The 23,011-nt window shown below is 53.4% G+C and overlaps 9 protein-coding genes across 9 annotated transcripts; 5 read left to right on the plus strand and 4 right to left on the minus strand.

The window, feature by feature from the left end:
• Positions 1 to 2,391: 2,391 nt before the first annotated feature.
• PG985_012192 (Subtilisin-like proteinase Spm1) lies at positions 2,392 to 4,051 on the plus strand (the record flags this gene model as incomplete). The annotated part of the gene is made up of 2 exons (XM_066831959.1): positions 2,392 to 2,763; positions 2,837 to 4,051. The coding sequence occupies 2 exons, from the start codon at positions 2,392 to 2,394 to the stop codon at positions 4,049 to 4,051; spliced, it is 1,587 nt and encodes a 528-aa protein (XP_066680009.1).
• Positions 4,052 to 5,042: 991 nt separating this feature from the next.
• On the plus strand, positions 5,043 to 8,141 carry PG985_012193 (uncharacterized protein; the record flags this gene model as incomplete). Its single annotated transcript, XM_066831960.1, has 1 exon — positions 5,043 to 8,141. The coding sequence occupies one exon, from the start codon at positions 5,043 to 5,045 to the stop codon at positions 8,139 to 8,141; it is 3,099 nt and encodes a 1,032-aa protein (XP_066680010.1).
• A 689-nt stretch (positions 8,142 to 8,830) lies between these two features.
• On the plus strand, positions 8,831 to 11,591 carry PG985_012194 (uncharacterized protein; the record flags this gene model as incomplete). The annotated part of the gene is made up of 4 exons (XM_066831961.1): positions 8,831 to 8,914; positions 9,162 to 9,544; positions 9,626 to 10,933; positions 11,012 to 11,591. The coding sequence occupies 4 exons, from the start codon at positions 8,831 to 8,833 to the stop codon at positions 11,589 to 11,591; spliced, it is 2,355 nt and encodes a 784-aa protein (XP_066680011.1).
• Positions 11,592 to 11,961: 370 nt separating this feature from the next.
• Positions 11,962 to 12,774, minus strand: PG985_012195 (uncharacterized protein; the record flags this gene model as incomplete). Its single annotated transcript, XM_066831962.1, has 1 exon — positions 11,962 to 12,774. One exon carries the CDS (start codon positions 12,772 to 12,774, stop codon positions 11,962 to 11,964), a length of 813 nt encoding a protein of 270 aa, XP_066680012.1.
• Positions 12,775 to 14,729: 1,955 nt separating this feature from the next.
• Positions 14,730 to 15,203, minus strand: PG985_012196 (uncharacterized protein; the record flags this gene model as incomplete). The annotated part of the gene is made up of 1 exon (XM_066831963.1): positions 14,730 to 15,203. The coding sequence occupies one exon, from the start codon at positions 15,201 to 15,203 to the stop codon at positions 14,730 to 14,732; it is 474 nt and encodes a 157-aa protein (XP_066680013.1).
• A 1,186-nt stretch (positions 15,204 to 16,389) lies between these two features.
• PG985_012197 (aspartic peptidase domain-containing protein) lies at positions 16,390 to 17,861 on the minus strand (the record flags this gene model as incomplete). Its single annotated transcript, XM_066831964.1, has 3 exons — positions 16,390 to 16,904; positions 16,968 to 17,462; positions 17,516 to 17,861. The coding sequence occupies 3 exons, from the start codon at positions 17,859 to 17,861 to the stop codon at positions 16,390 to 16,392; spliced, it is 1,356 nt and encodes a 451-aa protein (XP_066680014.1).
• Positions 17,862 to 19,351: 1,490 nt separating this feature from the next.
• PG985_012198 (uncharacterized protein) lies at positions 19,352 to 19,753 on the plus strand (the record flags this gene model as incomplete). The annotated part of the gene is made up of 1 exon (XM_066831965.1): positions 19,352 to 19,753. The coding sequence occupies one exon, from the start codon at positions 19,352 to 19,354 to the stop codon at positions 19,751 to 19,753; it is 402 nt and encodes a 133-aa protein (XP_066680015.1).
• A 691-nt stretch (positions 19,754 to 20,444) lies between these two features.
• PG985_012199 (uncharacterized protein) lies at positions 20,445 to 21,282 on the minus strand (the record flags this gene model as incomplete). Its single annotated transcript, XM_066831966.1, has 2 exons — positions 20,445 to 21,179; positions 21,241 to 21,282. The coding sequence occupies 2 exons, from the start codon at positions 21,280 to 21,282 to the stop codon at positions 20,445 to 20,447; spliced, it is 777 nt and encodes a 258-aa protein (XP_066680016.1).
• A 342-nt stretch (positions 21,283 to 21,624) lies between these two features.
• Positions 21,625 to 22,692, plus strand: PG985_012200 (alpha/beta-hydrolase; the record flags this gene model as incomplete). Its single annotated transcript, XM_066831967.1, has 3 exons — positions 21,625 to 22,016; positions 22,080 to 22,466; positions 22,527 to 22,692. The coding sequence occupies 3 exons, from the start codon at positions 21,625 to 21,627 to the stop codon at positions 22,690 to 22,692; spliced, it is 945 nt and encodes a 314-aa protein (XP_066680017.1).
• Positions 22,693 to 23,011: the final 319 nt, after the last annotated feature.

Consider the following 23,011-nt stretch of genomic DNA (forward strand, 5'->3'; position numbering starts at 1 on the left):
AAAAGACTGGCTGTTTCATCGACTGAATACCTACATAGCTGACAGCAGTCTTAAAGGCTGGCGATGGGATATAAATAATACTTACCGACAGTGACGTATCACAGCTGCCACGAAAGCACCAGACCGACTTTCATATCGATAGTGCCAGCGGTCGCACAGTCCATTCCCCTTTTCCGAATCACGCCTCGCTTCACCTCAATGGTGTGCTATTAATCATAATTACAGCTTCAGGTCGGTATCTGGTCAAGCTGTCAAGCTCCCCCTTGTCAGTCGTCATCCGGAACACAAATGCGCAGTTACTAAGGCAGCCAGCCAGGCCGCGTCAACAGAGGCGATGAGCCCCACCATCCCTCAAGTAAGACCTTAACGGAAGACGGATAAGACAAACATGGGAAAGTTGCACACGTGCCAGGGACCGAATGACCGTATTCTGTATCAATAGTTTGGACGTGGTTTCCCACCCTCAGCTTGTCAATCAAGGAGGTAGGGAGGCAGGGCCACAGGAGAGATATCACCTGGCCGAGCTCGGAGTCCGCATGTTGTCTGTCGATCTGTCGAGGCGAGCTAGGTAATAATTAAAGACAATACCAGAGGGGAACTGTCTCTGGGTTTCTCTAGGCAGGATTGGGAAACGCCCAAGCTTCCTATTGTGTCATTGCTTTTACCTGCCTGGCAACACAGTCAGCCGCCGTCTGCCATACCAACCAACATCATCAAAGCTACTGGTACAAGTATCGCAAGATCAAGAGACCGTAGGTAGTACAACGTAGCGCATAATAGGACATCTGCTACGCACTTCAATCTTATCATTCCCGGTAGGAAATGTAGCATAGTATAGTTGGTTTACAAGCAGCAGCAGCAGCAGAGCTGTAGTTTAGCTCGCTGAACGCAAGTTTACAGTATGTTAGGTACATAAGCAAGCAGCAGTGGAATAAACCGTACTCTGTTCATTGGCAGGCAGCATGCACCTATGTTGGCTGCATTTCCCTTACTCCCGATTACATAAAGGGAATACATGAACTGTAATAATACCTATTAAAACTCCTTATTTTCGAAGGAGACTTGACCGGTTCATTCACGCAGGGGTTTGGTGGGTGGTATTCCAGGGTCCAGAGCACATCTCTGGGCTACATAATTAGCCACAGATAAAGCTCCGTTCGATCTTACATGCCCACTTGCGGTCTACGAGGGCATGACGTGTTAAAACAATAGAACGATGTCGGCCTCCCGAGGGCAGCTGTCTGAATCTCGAGGACCATGGTAATTCAAAATCAACGGAGGTGTTGTCAAGCACGTCAGTAAGCCATAATATTCACCAGCATGTGTGTCTGCTCCCGCGCTGGCTTTTCTTGTACGTAAAACGCCAGTCAGGTACAGCATTGGGCGGACGCAGCTAACGCGGGCAAGCTCCAGGAGGGCTCCAGATTCCAGAGCTCCCGTTGCTCCCGTATCTTATCGCTGTGCATTGCCTCGGAAACCTTCCTAGCGTTTAGCTGCGGCGCCAAGCGAGCCATATCAGGTCACTTGTGTTTGGGGGAGTGCGTACCTTAGCGAGGTACCTAGGTATCGCTATCCACCTATGATTGGTTGATTGATAGCCCTGCACTGGCCGAGCCTGTCGCGAGCGAGCTGCTGCCTCTTGCGACTCGCCGTGGCTGATGGCCTGACTGGGTTGCGCAGAGATTCTGAATATCATGAACTTATCCCTCGCGCGACGACGGCCAATCTTGAGCGCCCTTACCGTAGCATACGCAAATGGAACCGTCCGATCCGAGTCAGACTGCGTTGCCGTGAAGAATTCCAGCATGCCGCGATCCCCAGAAAGGCCGCCGCGCGCTTTGGGGAAGCTTGAGTCAGTCTGAACGATCGCAGAGGTGCTTACCGGATGCGGCTTAGTGATCTATTAATGCTAGCGCAGCCATTCTTCCTTCACATCCCCTTCTGCCTCACTCTCCACAAGCCCAGCTGCGATCTCCCCTGCCCCCAGTTGTTATCTTGCACCCGCCAGACTGCCGCTACGCAAGGTGCTCCACTCTCTTGCTGGGAAGCAGCGTCACACGCCCATCGACCTGGACGGAGCAGGAAGGCAGCCGACACACACCACTGTGCGCCTTGCCTTTATCTGTGAGCATCATCTTCCTCTTTCCCTCTCTTCCCTTCCTCCCTTCTTCTCTCCTCTCCATCTCCATCATCAATCGTCATCTATCTCATCGTATCGTCGTTACATTAACTTTGTAACGACTTGTTTACTTGGGCATCTGCTGTTGATTCCCAGGCTTTTCTTTTCCTTGATTCCCATTGCTTAGACCTACTAGACAGTCGCAGGTAGACTTATCAGTTGGTCAATCCAGTTTGCACCGCACCTACACCCACCCTCGCAAACCATCCAACATGAGGGGCGTCATTGCTCTCTCGCTGGCTTGCGCCGCCAGCGCCGCCCCGTCCTTCAGTTACGAGACGATCCACGATGGAGCTGCACCCATCCTGTCGTCGTCCAGTGGCGACGAGATCCCCAACCAATACATCATCAAGTTCAAGAAGCACGTGACAGAGTCATCTGCCTCGGACCACCAGTCGTGGATTCAGAAGATCCACGGCGCCCGCGAGGATGAGCGCATCGAGCTGCGCAAGCGCGGCCAGTTCCCCATGGTCGACGATGTTTTCAGCGGCCTGAAGCACACCTACAAGATCAGCGCCGACTTCATGGGCTACTCTGGCCATTTCGATGAGGACACCATCGAACAGGTCCGGAACCACCCTGATGTGAGTACATTCCCACACCCACCCCACTGCCAATTTTGAAAGGCAATTCACTGACATGCGCTTTCTCCCACAGGTCGAGCACATCGAGCGGGATCAGATTGTCCACACCATGATGTCGTCGAAGGACGAGCCCGAACTCGAGAAGAATGCCCCCTGGGGTTTGGCCCGTATCTCCCACCGCGAAAGCCTTGGGTTCGGCAACTTCAACAAGTACCTGTACGCCGCCGATGGTGGCGAGGGTGTTGATGCCTACATTATTGATACTGGTACCAACATTGAGCACGTCGACTTCGAGGGCCGTGCCAAGTGGGGCAAGACCATCCCTAACGGCGATGAGGACATTGACGGCAACGGCCACGGAACTCACTGTTCCGGTACTATTGCTGGCAAGCAATACGGTGTGGCCAAGAAGGCCAATGTCTACGCTGTCAAGGTCCTGCGCAGCAACGGCTCCGGTACCATGAGTGATGTGCTCAAGGGTGTCGAGTGGGCTGCCTCTGCCCACATGAGCACCGTTCAGGCCGCCAAGGATGGCAAGCGCAAGAACTTCAAGGGCTCTGTCGCCAACATGTCTCTTGGTGGTGGCAAGTCTCCATCCCTGGACCAGGCTGTCAACGCTGCTGTCGATGCCGGTATCCACTTCTCTGTTGCTGCTGGCAATGACAACCAGGACGCTTGCAACTACTCCCCCGCTGCCTCCACCAAGGCCATCACCGTCGGTGCCTCCGACCTCGGTGACAACCGTGCTTACTTCTCCAACTGGGGCAAGTGCGTTGATGTCTTTGGCCCCGGTGTCAACATCAAGTCTACCTGGACTGGAAGCAAGACTGCCATCAACACCATCAGCGGTACCTCGATGGCCTCGCCCCATCTGTGCGGCTTGACTGCCTACTTCTTGTCTCTCCAGCCCAGCAAGGACTCCGAGTACGGCATGGCCGACATTACTCCCGCCAAGCTGAAGACCAACCTGCTCAGCATTGCCACCAAGGGTGCTCTGTCTGACATCTCCAGCGGAACCCCCAACCTGCTCGCCTTCAACGGTGGCGGTAGCTCCAACTACAGCAGCATCATTGGCAAGGGTTCCTACACTGCCAAGAAAGATCAGTCTGAGAAGACTATCACTCTTGAGGACCTGGAGAAGGCCATCGAGAAGGACCTTAACGTTGCCTCCGGCACCATCGTCAAGGGTGTTTCGTCCTTCTCCGACAAGGCCGAGAAGATCTCGGAGAAGATTCACCACATGGTTGAGGCGGAGCTCGAGCACTTCTTTGAGGAGTTCGAGTCCTAGGTATCGGATGGCGCTTACATGCCCACAGAGCCACACTTGTAATTTTGCCTATTAAAGGAGTTTACATACGTAGTCTGGTTTCAATAAGTCGGGTTACGTTACTGGGTTGTAAGGACTTCTCCTTGATAGTTTCTTAGGTTTTTCTTGCTATACGGCAAATACAACAAGATTGAATAAGATGAGACTTGAAACTGCGTGACCTAACGACCTCACCTTTGTGATTTGTTTATTGCGAACTTGCTTGACGATCAGTACCGGTTGGTGGGGGAGGTACGGCATACGTCAATCGGTGTGGATCGAATTGAGTTCAATACATGTAAATTGGTCTCAGTGCAGTATGCCCTGTCTATTTTCCCCCATCTCCCAACCAGATATACTGACCATACCCTTACCCATTTAGAGGTACCACTGCTCAGGCAATCACAGATGTGCCAATCAATGTCTGTGTACTCGATCAACGATGTCTGTTGGTGATTGTTTTGTGTTCGTCTACGCACGCGTCGAGGCAATGGAGAAGGGCACAGACAGACAGCATCAGTCTATGGCGGCTTCCTTGGGAAGCGAAAGCCAGGATGGAATCGACCAGCGTCCTTTCCCTCTCTCTTTGCAACCGACCGAGATGTCACTACACAGTACCTTCCATTCACATGCGGCCATCAATTGGAAACTCTGCCCGCCTCTGAATAGGGCTATCTTCGGAGCGAGCTGCCATCTCTGAGCCATTGCTTCTTACTCTAATCCATGCATACTCACATCATCTTACCACGAGTGCAGACAGTTTCTGGCTTGTGAACAACATCGTTGCGTCCCAAAAACCGGTCACTAACCTTTGCCGTCTTTTGGTTATTGTGCTGCTGCCAACTCGAGTCGTCTTGCTCCCCCTTATCTGCATCATCCGTTATACGATCACCTCCGTATGTTGAGGGTCTTTAATCCGAGCATCACTGGGCACGACATCTCTCTAATAGCAATACTCGAGGCTCGCGTAGCCATGCAGCGACGCAACAGTACCAAATCTGGCGCCCTTGATCGCAGGAAGTCAATTTCTTCAGTGAAGAGTGTCCAGCTGCTTCATATGTCTACGGAACAAGCTGAGCGAGATGCTCGAGTCGCTGCCACTCAGGCATTTCGCCAGGCGAGAGAGCGCTCTGCTACGGAGTCTGCTTTGTGGCCACCGTCACGCCAGCCCACCAGGCCGAGCCTGGACCGGCACTATAGCTCCCCAGACCGACGGAGCAACGAGTCTGGCAGCTGCAAACAACAAAGTGTGCGCTTCGTCAAGCCGAAGCTGTCCGGGGGCTTGGCCCAGCTACGAAGGCAACATGACAAAACTCCAACAAGAACATCGGGCACGGCAAGGCCGCGAACTTCGGAAACCGATGCCCCTCGTCCATGGCCAATACCCCACAGAACATCAACGTCCAGGATGACTTCTCCTGCCAAAGGTACTACAGGTAACTACATCGACGCACTCATTACTAGCGAGGAGTACTATACGCCTGAAGATAACATCGCTTCCGAGCCCTCTTCCTACCGCCGCATTCGCAAATCAAGATCACTCTTCTCGAGTTACGACGGGATAGCGTTAGGAGCGAAAAGCCCAGGGACCCAACTCCCTGAGAATCTGTCACCGTCGTTTGTTAGTTCCGCTTACTATCCGCCAGTCGAGAATGTTGGGCTTCCAACATTGAATGCCCCTAAGTCGATGAGCTTCTTGAAGAGCCGTCGTGAACAATCTCGGCCGTTATCCGCCCGTCGCGATAGCATGCCCCTGGTTACGAGGGCAGCCAATGCCATCCCACTGCCATCGACCATGGAACAGTCTGTGTCGTCACACTCGTCTCAGCATCTCGGCTCTAAGTCTCATAAAGCAGGTAAAGCATTCAGGAGAACTTTGCGAGACACAAGCGATACTACCGAGTCAGAGAGCCTCAGTCTCACCGAAACTGTACCCAAAGACAAAACCATCGGCATAAAAGCTCGCAAAGTGTCGCATACCTTGAAGACACGGATAAAGAGCTTTTTCAATTTAGCAAAGGCCGATAATGACGAAACAGACTTTCCGCCACAGCAGATCGAAGCCCAGAAAACTCACGTGGTAGAAGTAGAGAACGAAAACCCAGTCACTCACGCCGCTCCATCGGAAGACGCAGCTCTTTCTCGGGTGACATCGGGGGTCCCTTCGCTTCACGCCGTACCGTCTGAACAGCAGCTGAGATCACAACAAGTGAGTCTGGAGAGTCTTCGGAGCGAGAGGAAGCTATCAGATGAAAAGTCACGGGTGACTAGTTGGACCAATTCCGATGTCCACACATCGACCGCTACGAGTAGCCAAGGAAGAGAGTGGGAAAAGCAAAGACTGTCGGTAATCAAGGAGAACGGGGCACATATCTCTTCTGCGACATCTCGACGTCCGGACTTGGCTCGTCAGTGGACAGAACGGAGCCCCTCCGCTAACTTCCCAACGGAAGAAGTTCCAACCGACACATCCGCCAATGTGGATAGCCAGAGGATTTACTCGGCCTTGATGAAGAGGCTCAGCGAGACTCGAGAGGCCGCGCTAGCTCTGGAGAAAGGAAACAGACGTGGCCTCGGACAGTCCTCAGAGGACACTGCTTCACTGAGAAGTTCAGTGGCACCGACCATCCGCCACGTCGTCTCGGACGAGAGCATTGGACAAAAGGCAACCGACGTGGAATCAGGTCCAGCATTTACAGAAGACCACAGGCCTAGTTCTGGATCCTCGAATGAATCCGACTGTGATACACTCTCACACGCACACCAAGCAGAAATTACGTCTAGCCAAGCTGGTGATGCAGAGGACGCCCCTCGAATGCGAACTTTGTCGGCTCGCCCGTCGGCGTTCTTTGGGAGTCCAACTTGCCATCTCTTCCGTACCCAGAGCCCTTACCGGAGAGCACTTCAGGGCTCGATTTCTACAGCAACTGACCTAATCGGCTCTCCCAAGTCATCCGAGTTCAACCCATTCATGCCGTCGTTGAATAACTTGCCCATTCGCAGCGTGAGCAGATGCGACTCGGATGTAGATGGCAAAATGCACTACTCAGAGAGTATCTACTCCAATGAAGAAGCAAATTCTAGGCCTACCTCTGATACCCGTCCACTGATGGACAGTTTTCCCAGTCCACCCAATAGTCTTGGGGCAGTGACAATATTTGTTGATCCACCAAAGCCGCAAATTCCCCCCAAATCCCATCGCCGTCTTACTTCTACAGCCAGTTCCGTCGAATGGAAAACATGGTTATCTGCCAATGTTTCTAAGCTTGAAGATTCGGCACTCGCAGACGACCAAGGTGATGGTGAACAAGACCTGTCCTTGACACGATTCCCACCAGTATCTGGTCACCTTAGAGAAAAAGCTCAGATCAGCGACTGCGACGAGGAAGACGAAACTACAGAGCCCCTTGCCCCAAGCCAGTCTAACAATGCCCTTGGGAACTTGGAGCTGCACGCTTTGAACAACGCACCCCGACCAAAGCCGGTGATGGCGAATATGGACGCTCTCTCAGATAAGGAGAACAAGCCCCCACCCATCCCTCTGAAGAGTGCACTGAGGTCGACCCCATCAGCAGCAAGTCTGGGATCTAGCACGGAAAGATCTTTTGTGTCAGTAAATGAGTCAGGGGAAAAACCACTGGATACTAGGACACCTAAGCCGTTGACGCATGCTCGACCTACAGTTCCGTTAGGTCCTCAGCCGCAAAACCGAACACCATCACCTGTGAAGTTGGTGAGACGACAGCAAAAGTCCACAAATAATGCTGCCCATGGGCACATGTCTGGTATCGGCGAGGCTGTTGAAAAGCAATTTGGGAAGGTGACCCAGCCGCCAAGCTCCAACAATCTACCGACCGGTCAGGGGGCGAGAGGGAGCGAGAACATCTACCCAACAAGGCATACAGTTAAGAGCGAGCACTCAGAAGGGCAAGACAACTTATCGCAGGTTTCAAAGGAGAACACCGACCCCCAGGCTATGGGGAGCAAGCAGATGGTTGACCTGTTCCTGAGCAGCCGGCGGAGAAGGATCGCTGGCAGCGATGAAGAAGGCCATGAGCCCGCATTCGTGTGAAACAGATATCATGGTTGAAGAGTTGGATGTCGGTAGTCTAAACAGTATATCTTGATTAGCTCCTGGAGGATAGGAGGAGGCGTTATGATTCGAACATTCTTTAGTTGGGGCCGTTTTGGTTGCAGAAGGGGGTGTATTACAATTGGTGGAATATTGCTGGGTTATTCTTAGCAAGCCATCGGCGTTGGAAGCAGATTCTCAGTGTGGTTATGCCTATAATAATAAACAAACTTCGAAAATCCCCCAACCACAAACCCTCCCTAAGTATGCGAGATCCAGTCGATCCGCCGTTTCAGGCTGAATGCTGTGATCTCGGTAGCTTAACCGGTGCCCTGATTTCCCTGATACAGTACTGCGGCCAATCCTGCGCGAACTCGATATTGCTATTCATTTAGACTTGCTCGGTTTACGACATATCGCCTTCGGTTGCACAGGTAGTTACCGACCGATGATATCGTAGGTGCCATTCGTTTAAACTCGCCAACATGGAACGACGACAGACTCCAACCCCTTTTACCTCGCCAGTCGTGGAACTGGAATCTCTGCATACTTAGCACTCGGTACATTGAGCCCCAAAACGGGTATAAGTAGGCTGGAGGTGTCCTAAGAATTGCGGGATATCTCGTCGTTCATGAGTGCCTGGGTTGCTACAGATAATACCTACTCAAAACAACAGAAAAGTATCCACCATGGCATTACTCTTGGTAGCAGGTATCATCTTGCTGGCGGTCTCTGTATTGGCCAGAGACTTCCCCGACTGCCAGTCCGGGCCTGTAAGTTGTGTGACGTGGCGTGGTATCTGGCATATATTGTTTAAGTTGTGATGGCTGATAAACAGTGTTAGCTGTCGACCAACAAAGTATGCGATACGACTCTCAGTCCTTGGGCCAGAGCTTCAGCGGTAAGTCCCAATTTCTTGTTATTGGAACTGCAAGCCCCTCTACATGTAGGATCATCAAGCATTATACCGAGAATTTAGACTGACTAGCTGGGACCAACGCAACCCCTCCCTGCCTACAGCTCGTCGCCGAGTTCACCGTCCAAGAAAAAATCGCCAACTCCGGCGACAATTCCCCCGGGGTTCAGCGCCTGGGCCTGCCGGCCTACGAGTGGTGGCAGGAGGCGCTGCACGGGGTGGCCGGCTCGCCCGGTGTGAGCTTCGGCGGCGGCGGCGGCAACTTCAGCTACGCGACGTCGTTCCCGCAGCCCATCACAATGGGCGCCGCGTTCGACATGCCTATGATCCGGGCCGTGGCCGACGTCATCAGCACCGAGGCCCGGGCCTTTAGCAATGCCGGCCGCGCGGGGCTCAACTTCTGGACACCCAACATCAACCCGTACCGCGACCCGCGCTGGGGCCGGGGTCAGGAGGTCCCGTCCGAGGACGCCTACTTCGCGAGCCAGTAGGTGAAGCACGCTCGCCACCTTCCAGGCTTCTCTCCTGTTCTCCCCCTCTCGGTGGCTGCTGACGCCCAAGATGATAGGTACATCAACGAGCTGATCCCCGGGCTCCAGGGCGGTGGCCCTTCCCGTGACGCCGACAACCCGTATTACAAGCTGGTCGCCACCTGCAAGCACTACGCCGGCTACGACATCGAGAACTGGCAGGGAAACCAGCGGTACGGCTTCAACGCCATCATCACGCGGCAGGACCTGCAGGACTACTACCTGGCCCCGTTCCGGGCCTGCGCCCGTGACGCCGACGCGCAGAGCTTCATGTGCAGCTACAACGCCGTCAACGGCGTGCCGACGTGCGCAGACCCCTGGCTACTGCAGGACGTCCTGCGCGACCAGTGGGGTTTCTCCACCAACGAGGACGACGGCGAAGGCGACCGCTGGGTCACGTCGGACTGCGACGCCCTCAAGAACGTCTGGAATGACCACCACTACGGCGCCTCGGCCGCCGACGCCGCGGCGCGGAGCCTCAACGCGGGGACCGATCTCGACTGCGGCAGCTTCTGGCCCCAGAACCTGGCCGCGGCGCTGCGTGACAACCTGACGACCGAGGCCGCCCTGGACCGGTCGACCATCCGGCGCTACGCCTCCATGGTGCGCCTGGGATGGTTCGACGCCGCCGCGGGCCAGCCCTACCGGCGGCTCGCCTGGGCCGACGTGGCGACCCCCGAGGCCAAGGCTCTGGCACTGCGCGCGGCCGTGGAGGGGATCGTGCTACTCCAGAATAAGGGCGACAACACGCTTCCCCTCGGCTCGGAGCCCAAGAAGGTCGCCGTCATCGGCCCTCTGGGCTCGGCGACGACTCAGCTGCAGGGAAACTACTTTGGTCGGGCCCAGAGCGTCACGAGCGTCGTGGCCGCCTTCAAGACCGCTGGTTGGGATGTCTCCGCCGTCCAGGGTACGACCATCGCCGGTTCCAGCACCAGTGGCTTCGCCGCCGCCGTCGCCGCGGCCCAGGCAGCTGACGTGATCGTCTACGTGGGAGGCATCGACAACACGCAGGAGTCGGAGACCCGCGACCGAAACGCCATCACCTGGCCCGGCCAGCAGCTGGCTCTGATCAGCCGCTTGGCCGCCGTAAAGGAGGACAGACCCCTCGTTGTGGTTCAGCTGGGTACAATGGTGGACTCGTCAAGTCTGGTCTCCGGGAATGGCACGGTCGACGCTCTGGTATTGGCCGGCTACCCCGGCCAAAGCGGCGGGCAGGCGGTGGTGGATATCTTGCTCGGCACGAGCGCGCCGGCGGGGAGGCTGCCCGTTACCCAGTACCCGGCCTCCTATGTCGACCAGATCAAGATGACCAATATGGATCTCCGTCCAGGGCCTGGGAACCCTGGGTAAGTAGAACCAACCACCATATCACATGCCGTCTGAACCAATAGCAGATATGCAGTACTGACCAAAGACCATTTTAGCCAAACCTACAAGTGGTACAACGGCACCACCGTGTTCCCCTTCGCCCACGGCCTGCACTACACCACCTTCAACGCCACCTTCTCCAACCTCAACGCCCTGCCCTCGACCTTCTCAACCGCCGACCTGACAAAGACCATCAACTTCAACGTCACGGGCCCGCCGGGCTCCGGCAACTACCCGGACCTAGCCCCGTTCGCCACCGTGTCCGTGACCGTCTCCAACACCGGCACCAGCAACGTGACGTCCGACTACGTCGTCCTCGTCTTCGCGCGGGGCGAGCACGGCCCCGCACCCCGCCCCAACAAGAGCCTCGTGGGCTTCGCCCGCGCGCACGGCGTCGCCCACGGCGCCACGACCGAGGTCGCGCTGCCCCTGACGCTGGGCGCGCTCGCCCGCGGCGACGGCGGCGGCAACCTCGTGCTGTGGCCGGGCCGGTACACGCTGGCGCTCGACGTGGACGAGCGCGATACGTGGGACTTCGAGATCACGGGAGACGAGGTGGTGCTGGAGAAGCTGGCGCCGGCCCGCGTCCCGGACGATGGCGGCGACGGGTTATCTACCAGGAGGCCAATGGCATAGGTCCGGAAGGGCATGGGTCTCTATGTTGGAGTGAGTCATGTGCTGAGGTAAAAAGAAAAAAAAGTAGCCCGGTGAAAGTAGTAGGGATCAAGTAATGCAACGAATGTTGCTCCAGTGCGGTGGCGTTTTGAGTAGCCCAGGCAGTGATGTTACATTGGAGTAGTTACTGGAGAATGGCCATCCAACTGAGAAAGAATGACATGGGACCATAGCTCCTCGTGAAGGTGTATAATTGAAACGAAAAGCCACATATATCTGAATGCAACATACATATTGAGAGATAGTGCCGAACAATCCCACGTACAATTGCCTTCCACCATCGATATAAACTTGTATGTCTTTTTTGAGACTTCCAGGAAACCATCTTGTCTCAAGGGTTCTTTACATCTACCACTCGCTCCGATGCTGCCGCAACGAAACGTACCGCCGCCATAACGATGTTCTTCCAGACTGCAAACTCCCCTTCGTCACGAGGGGCGTAGATCAAGACGTAGGACCATGGCATCCCGGCGGCGGTCTTGCTCCCAGTCAGTGGGTGCCGCTCGGCCCAGCCCAGCTCAATAAGGCGCGCCGCATCCGTCAGACTGAAGATACCGTGTGAGCTGCCTTCGCGATGGGGGTGAAGGAACTCCCCCTTGGTGCGCCGGAGCATAGGCGGGATACCATCATCGCTGATGTCGTCTGCAGCCAGCCACAGCGCATTATGAGTGCGACCCTCTAGCATCGACGGCTCAAGTCGCAGCAGCGACGCGTTGGCCGCCACAACAGCCGCGACGAACGCCTCCTGCCTCGCGAACATGGACGCAGTAGCCTGCTCCGTTATCTGGCGCTGAGGAATGACGTATGAGGGCACATCTGGCCTCGCACCGGATCGGGGCGGCGGGAGTGGTGGACCATCATCACCGTTGCTGAAAAAGGAAACGTGGCCCAGGTCTCCGTACATCGGCTTTTGGTCCTCCATGTTGTAGGGCGCAACGACGCGGACGTCAAAACGAGCAAAGGGGCGTGCGAGTATATTCATGAGCCAACCCGTCACGTTGTATGGCACGCCGCCCGGTCCCAAGTCCAGCCAGCGGCGGTAGCTATCGACGCCGCGGTATATGCACGCGGCACCGATGAAGCCGAGCGCCAGTTTGGCCAAGCCGGGTTGGTCTCGCGGGTTCCAGCCCACACGGAAGCTCATTTTGATGCAGAATGTAGTGTGACTTCTTTGGCAAGATATCTGAGAAAAGGCTGTGAGAGCGAAAGTCCTCGATTTTGTTGCTGACTGGTAGTATCTCGCCAAAGAAACAATCGGTCTTGCTGTGCCGTTTGCCGCGTGAGATGGCTGTCGGTTGAAGAGTGGTAGGTTTCCGTAATCGTATGTTGTCGGTTGGGGGAGTCCGCCACATGTAAGCCCTAGCTTTCCCTAGCTACCCCTCCTCAAGTAACTAGCCAACACGCACACAATCTACTATCCCCCAATCACTTGGTGTTAGTAGAGTGGTCTGGGAATGTGGACTCTTATATGCCTTGTGCTCGTCGGCCGAGCGAATTCCTGACGGCTCCGAGGGACGATAGGGGTCGGAGTCGGGGTAGAGGCTGGGGTCAATCTGGAGCAGTGCCAAGCCACACGGGCGGGACGACGTATGAGGTGCCTCATATGCCGAAGCAGACATCGGCTCGCCTGCGGATAGGACGATTGGCTTTGTCTCTGGGACTCCAAATCTGATATATGGCTGCTCCTCTGTGAGATTGATGAGTGAGGGCGGTAGCTTGAAAAACGGCTTGCCTGGGCAAATTTTGGACTGGGTATCATTTGGCGGAAGATGCCCCCCAAAAGAGACAGTGCAATGGCTTCTCGCATATCTGCATCCCTAGTGCCGAATTCATACCAATTGGTGAGATAACTCGAGGTCTGTTTCTCGAGAGCGAAATAGGACGTCGAAATTGTGTGGTGGCCAAGTTTGCATATTGGGCGACATCACAAGCTGTGAGAACGGGTGCTTGTTTGAGCGGGAGGGAACCCCCCTAGCGGCACCCCTCTAGATCTTTAACAACTTCGATAGCTGTGATCGAATATCAAGATCGAGACAGTCGAGCCGGGAATGTGCGAGAATACGCGGGGCCGTCTTATCGACCATTGGAAAGTTGTAAGACGTGGTTAGTGTCGCGAAAAAGGTGCGCGTTGCGATAGAGTCCTGACGGTTCTCTTGTTACGTGAGAGGACAGAGCGTTCAATGCTTTTGATTCTACATGGATTGCTGTTTGTAAGCCTTTCGCGTATAGTTAGAAGGCAGTCACGCTGGTGGAGACGGTGCGGTTGCTTCGAATGTTGTTAGCATTTCAAACTCGGAGGAAACAGCAGTGCAGCACATCACGTACAAGTACAAACCATGAACTATCATTGAGCATATGATATGAGGCCTGCCTAACAACAAACGGCAAGCACATCCTTGTATTCCGGGACTACTTGTGCGAAGTTGTACTACGGTTTTAGAGCATGGCGTCACTGACGACTACCTACTAGATGCATGCTACGATTTACTTTCACGATGTCACAATGGAAGTCACAAGTCAAGTACGTTTGGTTTGTGTGAACAAATTGGTATTGAAAAAATAAACAACTAAAAAACACACAGTATGAGCGACTGTCCCCAAGAGGAAGCTTCTTCGGCACCAAACCCCTTGAGACCATTTGCATCGCTGATTTCCTTCATCAAATAATCCAACATCCCAATCTCTAAACTCTCATGCTCCTTGTACCCTATATCTCCAAAGAATGTGTGTGTGTGTGTGTGTTGTATCAACAACTTGTGGTATATTTGCCTGGTTGGCGAAGTGAATTGGAGATTGTTTGAAAAACAGTATAGGGTGTGTGTTTGTTTGTTTGTGTGTGTGTGTGTTGGAGTCGAGAGGCAGAGAAGTTGTTTGTTTGCAACCAGGACTTGAAGTGTGTGTGTGTTTGTGGATGTGGATGTGTGTGTGTGTTATGATGATTTGGAATGCAGTCCATGTCCATCAGGGAGAATTGTTTGAAGGACAGGATAGTGTGTGTGTTATGATGATTTGGATTGTAGTCCATGTCCATCAGGGTGGTAATTGTTTGAAGGACAGGATAGTGTGTATCTGGAGCGTGTGTGGTGTGGTGTTGTTGCTTCACAGATCGTCAGAGACGTCGACCCATTCGCTGTCTTGTGCTAGCTTAGCTTCAGTTTCAGCCAGCTTCATTGGGTACCACATTTCCCTTGACAGTTGAGTCTGAGGCACATGCTCTCCATTGACAATGTCGTGAGCAAGTTCAGTGTGCCAGACCACAGCCTTCTTGGGCTTGTCGTGGTCTTTGGTTCCCTTGGGCTCTTTGAGAATGCTCTTGGGAGTGGTTGTGGATTTGGTTGAGACAAGAGGTTCCCACTTGTTATAGATGATACTGAAGTCATCGCGGAATTCAACCTCAAAGTCGTCATCATCAGAGATCTCATCTTCTTGTGGTAAGAGAGTGTTTGTGTAGTAAGAGGGACGAGCCAGACCGGAGTTCTTGGTTCCCTTGTGTGTAGGAGAAGTAGAAGCCAGACTGAACGCAATGTTCATGACAGAAGTGGCAAAGTTGCCGTTGCTAGCAAAGGTGGCCATCTTGAAGTTCTTGAAGTAATCAAAGAAAATGCAAGTGGAGAGAAGCCGATGCTTGAGGTAGCAAGAAAGTAATGCTTGAAGCAAGGCTTGGAGTAACCAGAAGCAATGCTTGAGCTTGAAGTGGTAAAGAGTAATGCTTGGTATAGCAAAGAGTACTGATGCTTGAAGCAAGAGTATAAAGTAAGAGTGTCTGAGGTCTGGTGTCTGGTGTCTGAGGTCTGAAGATGAGAGCACTTGTCTGATGAAGAGGGAAAAAAAGAAGAAGAATCGAATTAAGCTGGGAGGAGGGGAGGTATTTATAGTCCCCAGAAAGAGCCCTCATTACTGCTGCCTTGACTCACCCTTTACTCTAAGTTTTCGAGTTTTATTAAACAAAACCATTCTTCGGGCCTCTACCATGGTTCCTGTCGAAGACCCGGGTCTCGTGTTGACTTGGGTTCAGACTGCTCATGGTTTTGTGCTCGCTGATGACTCAACCAATGCTGCGAGATAAATATAATTTCGGTTCAATTGGTTTTATCTTCTCGTGACGTCTAGACGAATAGCTGCACTGTTGAGACACGTCCTTGGCCCCTGTTTGTGTCCTGATCTGGCATATGTTCTGTGCGAGGACGATACACTACGGAGAATTGGATGACTGTATGCATTATTATACTAGCGGCTTGAAAGGGCTTCAAAATGGTTCTATAAGCATGTGTTACGATATGATAGCCAGTATATTATACTATACTGAGTGAGCGTTGAAATAGGGGGGCGGGCCTAGTGTTTTGGGGGATCGACGTTAAAGTTTCCACCCCCCTGGGTCAACTATCCGAATATTATGAGCAAGTTTCTTCCCCTCAGTATTGTCCAATTAGACTTTTCGGGCCTGGGGTATTGGCCCGTGGCCCGACAATCGAACCTACAGTATAGACTTTTCGATTATGACCAGATTACCAACCTCCCAATTTACAAAAAGTGAGTCATATAGTGGTGATGTAGAGTCATCTGAGGCTATACGGAAATATTACCGGGTTGAGCAAAACTATATAAATACGGTTTGAACTCGGGCCTCGAACAGTGAAGACGAGATGGAGCCGTAGAGAAATAGTCACACTGAGAACGAATATATCGAAGTAGGTAGCGACACACAGTACTAATTAAGGAACCCGTCTTATTTGATATTAACACTTTCTACTATATGTAATTACAGTGGTTTCGCAGCGAAACCAACCTGCTGGTTGGCGCCGTGAAACACGACGAACTGGGACTTCAAGAAGATGTCGCCATAGATGGCGTATGGAAACCCGGATGGGACCTGTTGGATGCCTCCGAAACACGTCGTGGCAGTCTCGAAGGAATTGCCATCGACAGGGGCGTACTTGATAAAGTCGCCAGGGATGACGCCACGATAGTCCCCGATGACAGCCGTGAAGTTCGGCAAGGACGTTGAGCAGGGAAACGTGTACCCGCCGGCCCTGGCGTTGTTGGTGGCCCCGGAGACTTTGGAGTAGTAGGCCGCGGCAATATCCGCGGGGATCAGAAGCAGAGTAGTACCTGTGTCGGCGATGGCGGCGTGCGGCGCAGACACAGTGGCCTCATCGGCAATGGCAAAGCCTGAAGCCTCAAACTGCCAAAAGCCAGTTGAAGCATTGACGGGGACGAAAGAGATATCGCCGGTAAACTCGCTCCGGTCGATGAAACCGAAGTTGTAGTTCCCAGCTGGTCCGTACATTAGTACGCTTGTTTTGTTTTGATGCAGGTTGGATGTCGGGTGAAACTTACCTTCGCCTTTCTTCAGGTTGGCAGTGAAGACTGGCATCGCCAATTCATTCAATGCACCGTCGAAGAACGTCTTTTGTTGGGACGGACGGACGGTATTGATGTTGCTGAAAGCCAGCCCGAGCAATCCATCCGTGCTTGCTCTCTGCGTGAATTGAGCCGAGACTTGTCGGGCTGACTCGACGGCTTGGTTTTTGACTGTCACTCCTCCAATTGTGACCGTGTCTGTATACACATTGCCGCTGGAACTGCTACCGTCGCCGTAGCTAATCGACCATGAAGCACCCGTCATGAGCTGGGCCGTTGAGCTCTTGGAGATGTCATAGATGGCCTGGCCATTGACTTGCGACTTGGGTGTTTCCGAGGAGAACACCCACAGGTCCGAAGAACCCGTGTCGAAGTCCAAGTTAAGCGTCTGCGGAGGCGTTCCAATCTGAACTGGACAGAGGTACTCCGAGTCGAAGAGTTCAGGTAGAGCAGCAACTTCGCCTAGAGAAACTGTCAGAATCATTTTTTCGGTCGTGGTACAATTATGTTCATTCTTCACGTACCTTGCCCGCTCGTTGAGTTTTTATCATCATTACCTCCAACACCGTTACCAGCGCCGTTGTTGCTGAGACCCAACTCCTCCAGGAGCTGCTCTATAGCAGCCAATAGATCATCTGGAAACGCGACACCATACTTCGAGTAAGCCCTTGCCAATGCCAATGATCCTCTTCGTATACCGGTATACTTCTGGTTTGGCTGTTGAAGAACTCGAAAGGTCATACCACCGAGAGTCGTGATCTGGAGAATCTCTTCCAGTGTTAGGTGAGCGGTGGTAGTGGTAGTGGTAACCACGACATTCTGAGAAAGAGCGGATGCTGCAAGGGCAGCAATTGTGATGAACTTCATCATTATATCGTTGAAATGGGGACGAGCAAATGAGCGTGAAGAAGTGAAGGGCCAAGGTCAAAGTATTAGTCAAGTTTGTATAGAGCCAGCTCTTGCTACCAAGAGTCTTCCAGTGACCACGATATGATATCGAGCCGGCGAACGAAGACGAAGGAAGAATGGACGAATGGCGTTTCCCGTCGTCGCAGAATGCAGAAGGAGAGAATAGACAAGCAAAAAGACCCAAGGCCTCTCACGGCAGAGACGGCAGCCATTGTGCATACATATAAGTACGACCACTCGTTTCAAACAACCCTCGGCACCCCGGACCTCATCAAGGATCGCAATGGTACCGACGGGATCGATGTGTGAGGACTATCGGCGGCGGTTCGAGGCCAAGCCATCCATCGACAAAGCTTAAGCAACCTTGTAGGAAAGCTTGTTAGGCGGGTACTTAGCAGTAGGGTGTCTTGCTTGGAAACGAAGGACAGGGGCTGCATCTGATGGCAGATCATTGATTGGTTTCTGTTACACAATCCCTGCCATCGTCATGCCCTGCCACTAGGAGTCTCGAATCGCTGCCGACAAGGCAGGCTTCTCCATGTACGCAGAGACCGCAAGGTCATCAACGGAATTGAATTGAAGCCGAGCCATCTTCTGTAATTGGCGATACCAGATGAATGCCAGCTCCATGGTAGTTTCCTTTTCGTTTGGTGCCTTGGAGAAGATTCAAGAGGTTTGGCATACCTAGCAGCTCGGAAGACGAAAAATATCTGGAGGCGACCGCTGCGTCCCACGGAATATGTAAGATCAGCCTAATATAGTTTGTTGTACGGGTAGACATCGTAGCTTGTGAGCTGGAGATCGCCAAAAACAAGAATATGCAATCTACCTTATTGACTGGTCGAACTGCCTCCCGAAGCAAACGACTAGGTACATCCCTTTCAAACTAGATGCGGGGTACGATCTCTATATAAGATCGTTTACGCACCCACTTGATGTTGGATTATCTTCATTGTCGATTGACTAATATGTCATCCTCCTATCTGCTTAGTGCCCTTCTATTATGGCTCGTACGAAGCAAACAGCAGAGAAGTAGGGAAAGGGGTAGTTACCTGGACACGACTCTACCTACCACTTGAGCAGGAGTGGCCAACATGGCCAGTAACCCATACGGATGTGCATGTCGGCCCCCTTGAGGTCGTTGAAGGTGTTTCGAGGGTATCTTTCCTGAGTGGCCTTTCGTAAACATAGTCTGGCGAACGCTGGATAACTTGAAGAATTCCAATTCCTCTGCTGCCTGCGCCGATTTCTTGCAAAACCTGCCCGAGAACGACGGTGTATTGTAAGATTTTTTCGAGTCTGGCTCAGCCCTGAGATACCTGACCTTGGACAGCGCTTAATCGTCGACGTCACGATTTCTTACCTTTGAACATATCCACCAGACCCCGAAGGCGGCCGTGGAGGGCCGTGTGACCTTCACTGCCTTCCTAGTACTGCAGAAAGACGATTCAATGAAGCAGACGTGGTACAATAGCATGAAAGATGTGTTTGGCCACTTCCTCCCTCGCGGCACTGAGTCTATCAAATTAAAGCACCGTTTCCGCTGGCAATATTTGACCGTGTGGTGCTGGGTGTTTGCGGAAGACTACCGGGTGGAGAACAAGTTTGGGAAGCTAGAGGAAAGCGAGCAAGACTTCCAGGGTCGGACAATCATCTGCGAGTTTCGCCTCTGGCCACATTCGTGTGGTGTCACTCCAGAGGACGAAGAAGCATCGGCGACGGATCGCAGGCGAAGGAGTCGTGGGACCAGCGCAATTGATGCCGCCGGTTACGTCCTGGGGACAGAAACGTCGGGATATTCGAGAAGTGCCGCGTTTCTGGCCCTCCGAAGAGTGGGATCTAGAGGACCTTGAGTTACCGGGATGAATTACTCGAACGTGGCGAATCGGCAGGATAATGAATAATACTCAGTAATGATGCCTCTGGAGCAGAAAAATGCATCGTACGTATCCAGGCAGGCGCGTACTGGCCTACGATACGACAAGACACTGGACAAGATCGCGGAGTCGGAATCGGACGAAGCGAGCGTCAGATCAAGTATCGGATCGTAGTTCTCATCAAATAGTGCTTGATAGAACAGCTCACCAATCGTATCGTGGATCGACAACGCGGCGGACGGAAGCACCTTGAACCACAGCTTCCGGGGTACCCGGCAATGACATGACTAGTGGGGGGTTTCGGTTCAGACGACGATTCAGATTGAACTTGGAGGCTTTAGAATTGAATTGGAAGAAAAGAGAAACCGAACCACTGCCACAGTCAACAGGTTAATAACGTCGAACTCGCACGCCAGATACCCGAGACCGAACGGCAGTCTCCGACAATACCTAGGTAGGTATTCTTTCCTTCTACTGAAACGACCGACGACCCGAGCTTGGACGGTAACCAAGGCAATTGCTCACATCGTCTCTGTTGATGCCGTGACCGAATATCTCATGTGTAGGGCAGCCAAAAAGTTAAAAGACGACATACAACACCGAGGATTCCCAGGTCGTCGCCGACCCTAGTACTAGCGTAGACACCTTATTAATTAAATGACAAGTATTAATTAAATGACAAGTATCTATAGAGCCATAAAATAACCAACGCAATTAGTTGCGTAACGGTCGGGTTCGAGTAGATAGCCTCCCTTTCTATGAGATCCGCACGCTGCTCGGACTTGATAATAAAAGCGTTGATCACGGTAAGAAGCGACACAGCCTGCAGGCTGTCCAGCCCGAACTCGAAGAGATTGTTGTCATCCTCGAGATTGGCAATGTCTAGGTTCTCGGCTAGCGTGTCGTAGATGATCCGACGCAGCCGTCTAGTGGCTGCACTGTTTACATTGCCATTCGCGCCGTTTATGGAACCATTCAACTGTTGTACCTGTTGCGTAGTAGTATCAAGGGCCGAAGAAACAGTTGTCGAGCGGAGCTGGTCAGCGGCCGCCTGCAGTGCCGCTGCGAAGCGATCCAGGGCTGCCGAAACTTTGCGCTCGACGATGGCCTCGATCATGCGGTTCATCTCGTCAGATGCCTGGGGCTCGCCGCCCTTGGTTCCCCATGATTTGGCCGGGTCGAATCGCGACATGCGCTCGTACAGGGCTTTGAACTCGGCCTCGTACAGCTTGAACACGGCATGGCGCTGCACCGTGCCCTTGCTCGCGTGCGGCAGGGGCTTCGCGGGGTCGGTAAGGATCACGAATCCCTTCATGATGCGGCCGTGGGCGGGACAGTCCCGGTTCGCCTGGGCGACGCTCGGCCAGACCTGGTCGATAAAGGCCTGCTCCGCCTCCGGGCCCTGCGGGTACTCGCGGGGTTCAGGGGGGGGACGCCTGGAACTGGCCCTGGCCGCCGATGACGGCGGACCGCACGAGCGGGTGAGCCCGGATGGTGCTCTTCATCGTGGAGGGTTCAGCTTCTCGGCCGTGTTGAAGGAGATGATGTCGTCTGCCCGGGCGCGGAACCGCCGCAGCCCAGGCTTGACGGGGTGCGGCTCGAAGAAGCCAGGAGTTCTGAAGTCGCACACGGCCCACCAGAAATCTGCCCCCTTGCATACATCAAATAGTTATCCCTTGCCTTAGCCCCGCTCCCAACCATGACCTCACATATGATAGAACCAACTGAGAGAGGCTTTCTTCGTTCCTGACTTACTTGGAGGCGGGTTCCCTTGGCGTACCTGTCTTCTCGCTCAGTCTCAGTCAAAGTACCATCACCAATTGCAATCCTTCTGATTCCATTTCAACATGACTTCCACTGTCGCTCTCCCCTCCAAGCCAGACGCCACTTTGGCCTATGAGCTGATCCCAGGAGACGATGCAAGCAACCTGCTTGTCGTCTTCTTGAACGGCCTTGGTCTCGCACAGGGCGTTTGGAAACCGACCATCGAGCTCTTCCGGCAGTCGAGCGTTTCCCCAAAGCCATGGCTGCTCACCTACGACCGCTATAGCCAGGGCGCTTCGGCCCGAGATCCTCGAGAGACCTGGCCAACCAAGGATCCCGGCTACGCCCACACGCTGGATGATGTCACCGACGACCTCCACGAGCTGATTCATATTCTATCTCGGGATCGTAACTCGCGCATTATCTTCGTGAACAACAGTATCGGTGCGCACGTCGCACGACGATATGCTGATAGGTACTGATCCAACACTTTGCTGGTTCAACTCGCTATGGCTAATTGCTTGTGCCTTCGAGCTAGATACCCTACTGTCGTGGAAGGAATCCTCTTCCTGGACTCCAACCCGGGCAACACTGACTATGAGAGCATCTGGCCGAACCCGAAGGACCCGTCCTTCAACCTGGAGACCATGGTTCCTCCCGGCACTGCGCGTGATGTGTACCAAGCCGCCTACACCAAGATGACTACCATCTTCTCACCCGCAGCGAAGAACCCGGAGGGCTTTGACCGACGGGAGATCAAGAACATGCTTCCTGACCCATCCAAACCCAAGCTGAAGGGATCCAAGACATATTCGGACAAGGGCCCTTGGATTACCGTCGTCGGCCATGAGCTTGAGCAATTCTCCAAGGAAGAGTGGGTCATTATGAAGATCCCTATTGGCATGGCTGCCATGTACACCCAGCCGTGAGTGAGCGCCTGATTTCTTACGCGCATAAGCGCCCACTGACCCCGGCACGCAAACAGTATGTGGCAGAAGTACAACGAGGGTCTCTGCCTTCTCACCGACCCAGACCGGGCCAAAGGGCCACTGATCGCCCCCGGTACCGGACACTTCGTCCAGAAGGATAACCCGTCGTTCGTCGCCAAGGAGCTCGAGGAGCTGGTCAAGAAGGTGGAGGGCTCGGCTTAATGCGGCAAGCGCGGTGACGGGAAAAGCTGCAACGGCTTCCACGCGGGGACTATAGTTAAGATTTAATTAGCACAGCGTCCGCTTTCAGCGGAGGGCAAGAATACACCAGTTCTCCACGGCCACATGCGTGTTGGAAGTTGGTGTATCTAGTGCATTTCCCGCAGAACGAGAAATCTGGGTCGATGTTGGTACGCTCAACCAAGCTTTCCCCTTCCGGGCTTGACTGGTATTGGCTCCGTCGATCTGGTCTTGGCTGTGGATGGGTGAGCAGATGCCTCATCCGGTGTATTCCTCCGGTGTATTCCTCCGGTGTATTCCT

Source organism: Apiospora marii (assembly GCF_038362585.1).
Source record: "Apiospora marii strain CBS 49790 chromosome Unknown utg000009l_segment0_segment0, whole genome shotgun sequence".
NCBI classification, from domain to species: Eukaryota; Fungi; Ascomycota; class Sordariomycetes; order Amphisphaeriales; family Apiosporaceae; genus Apiospora; species Apiospora marii.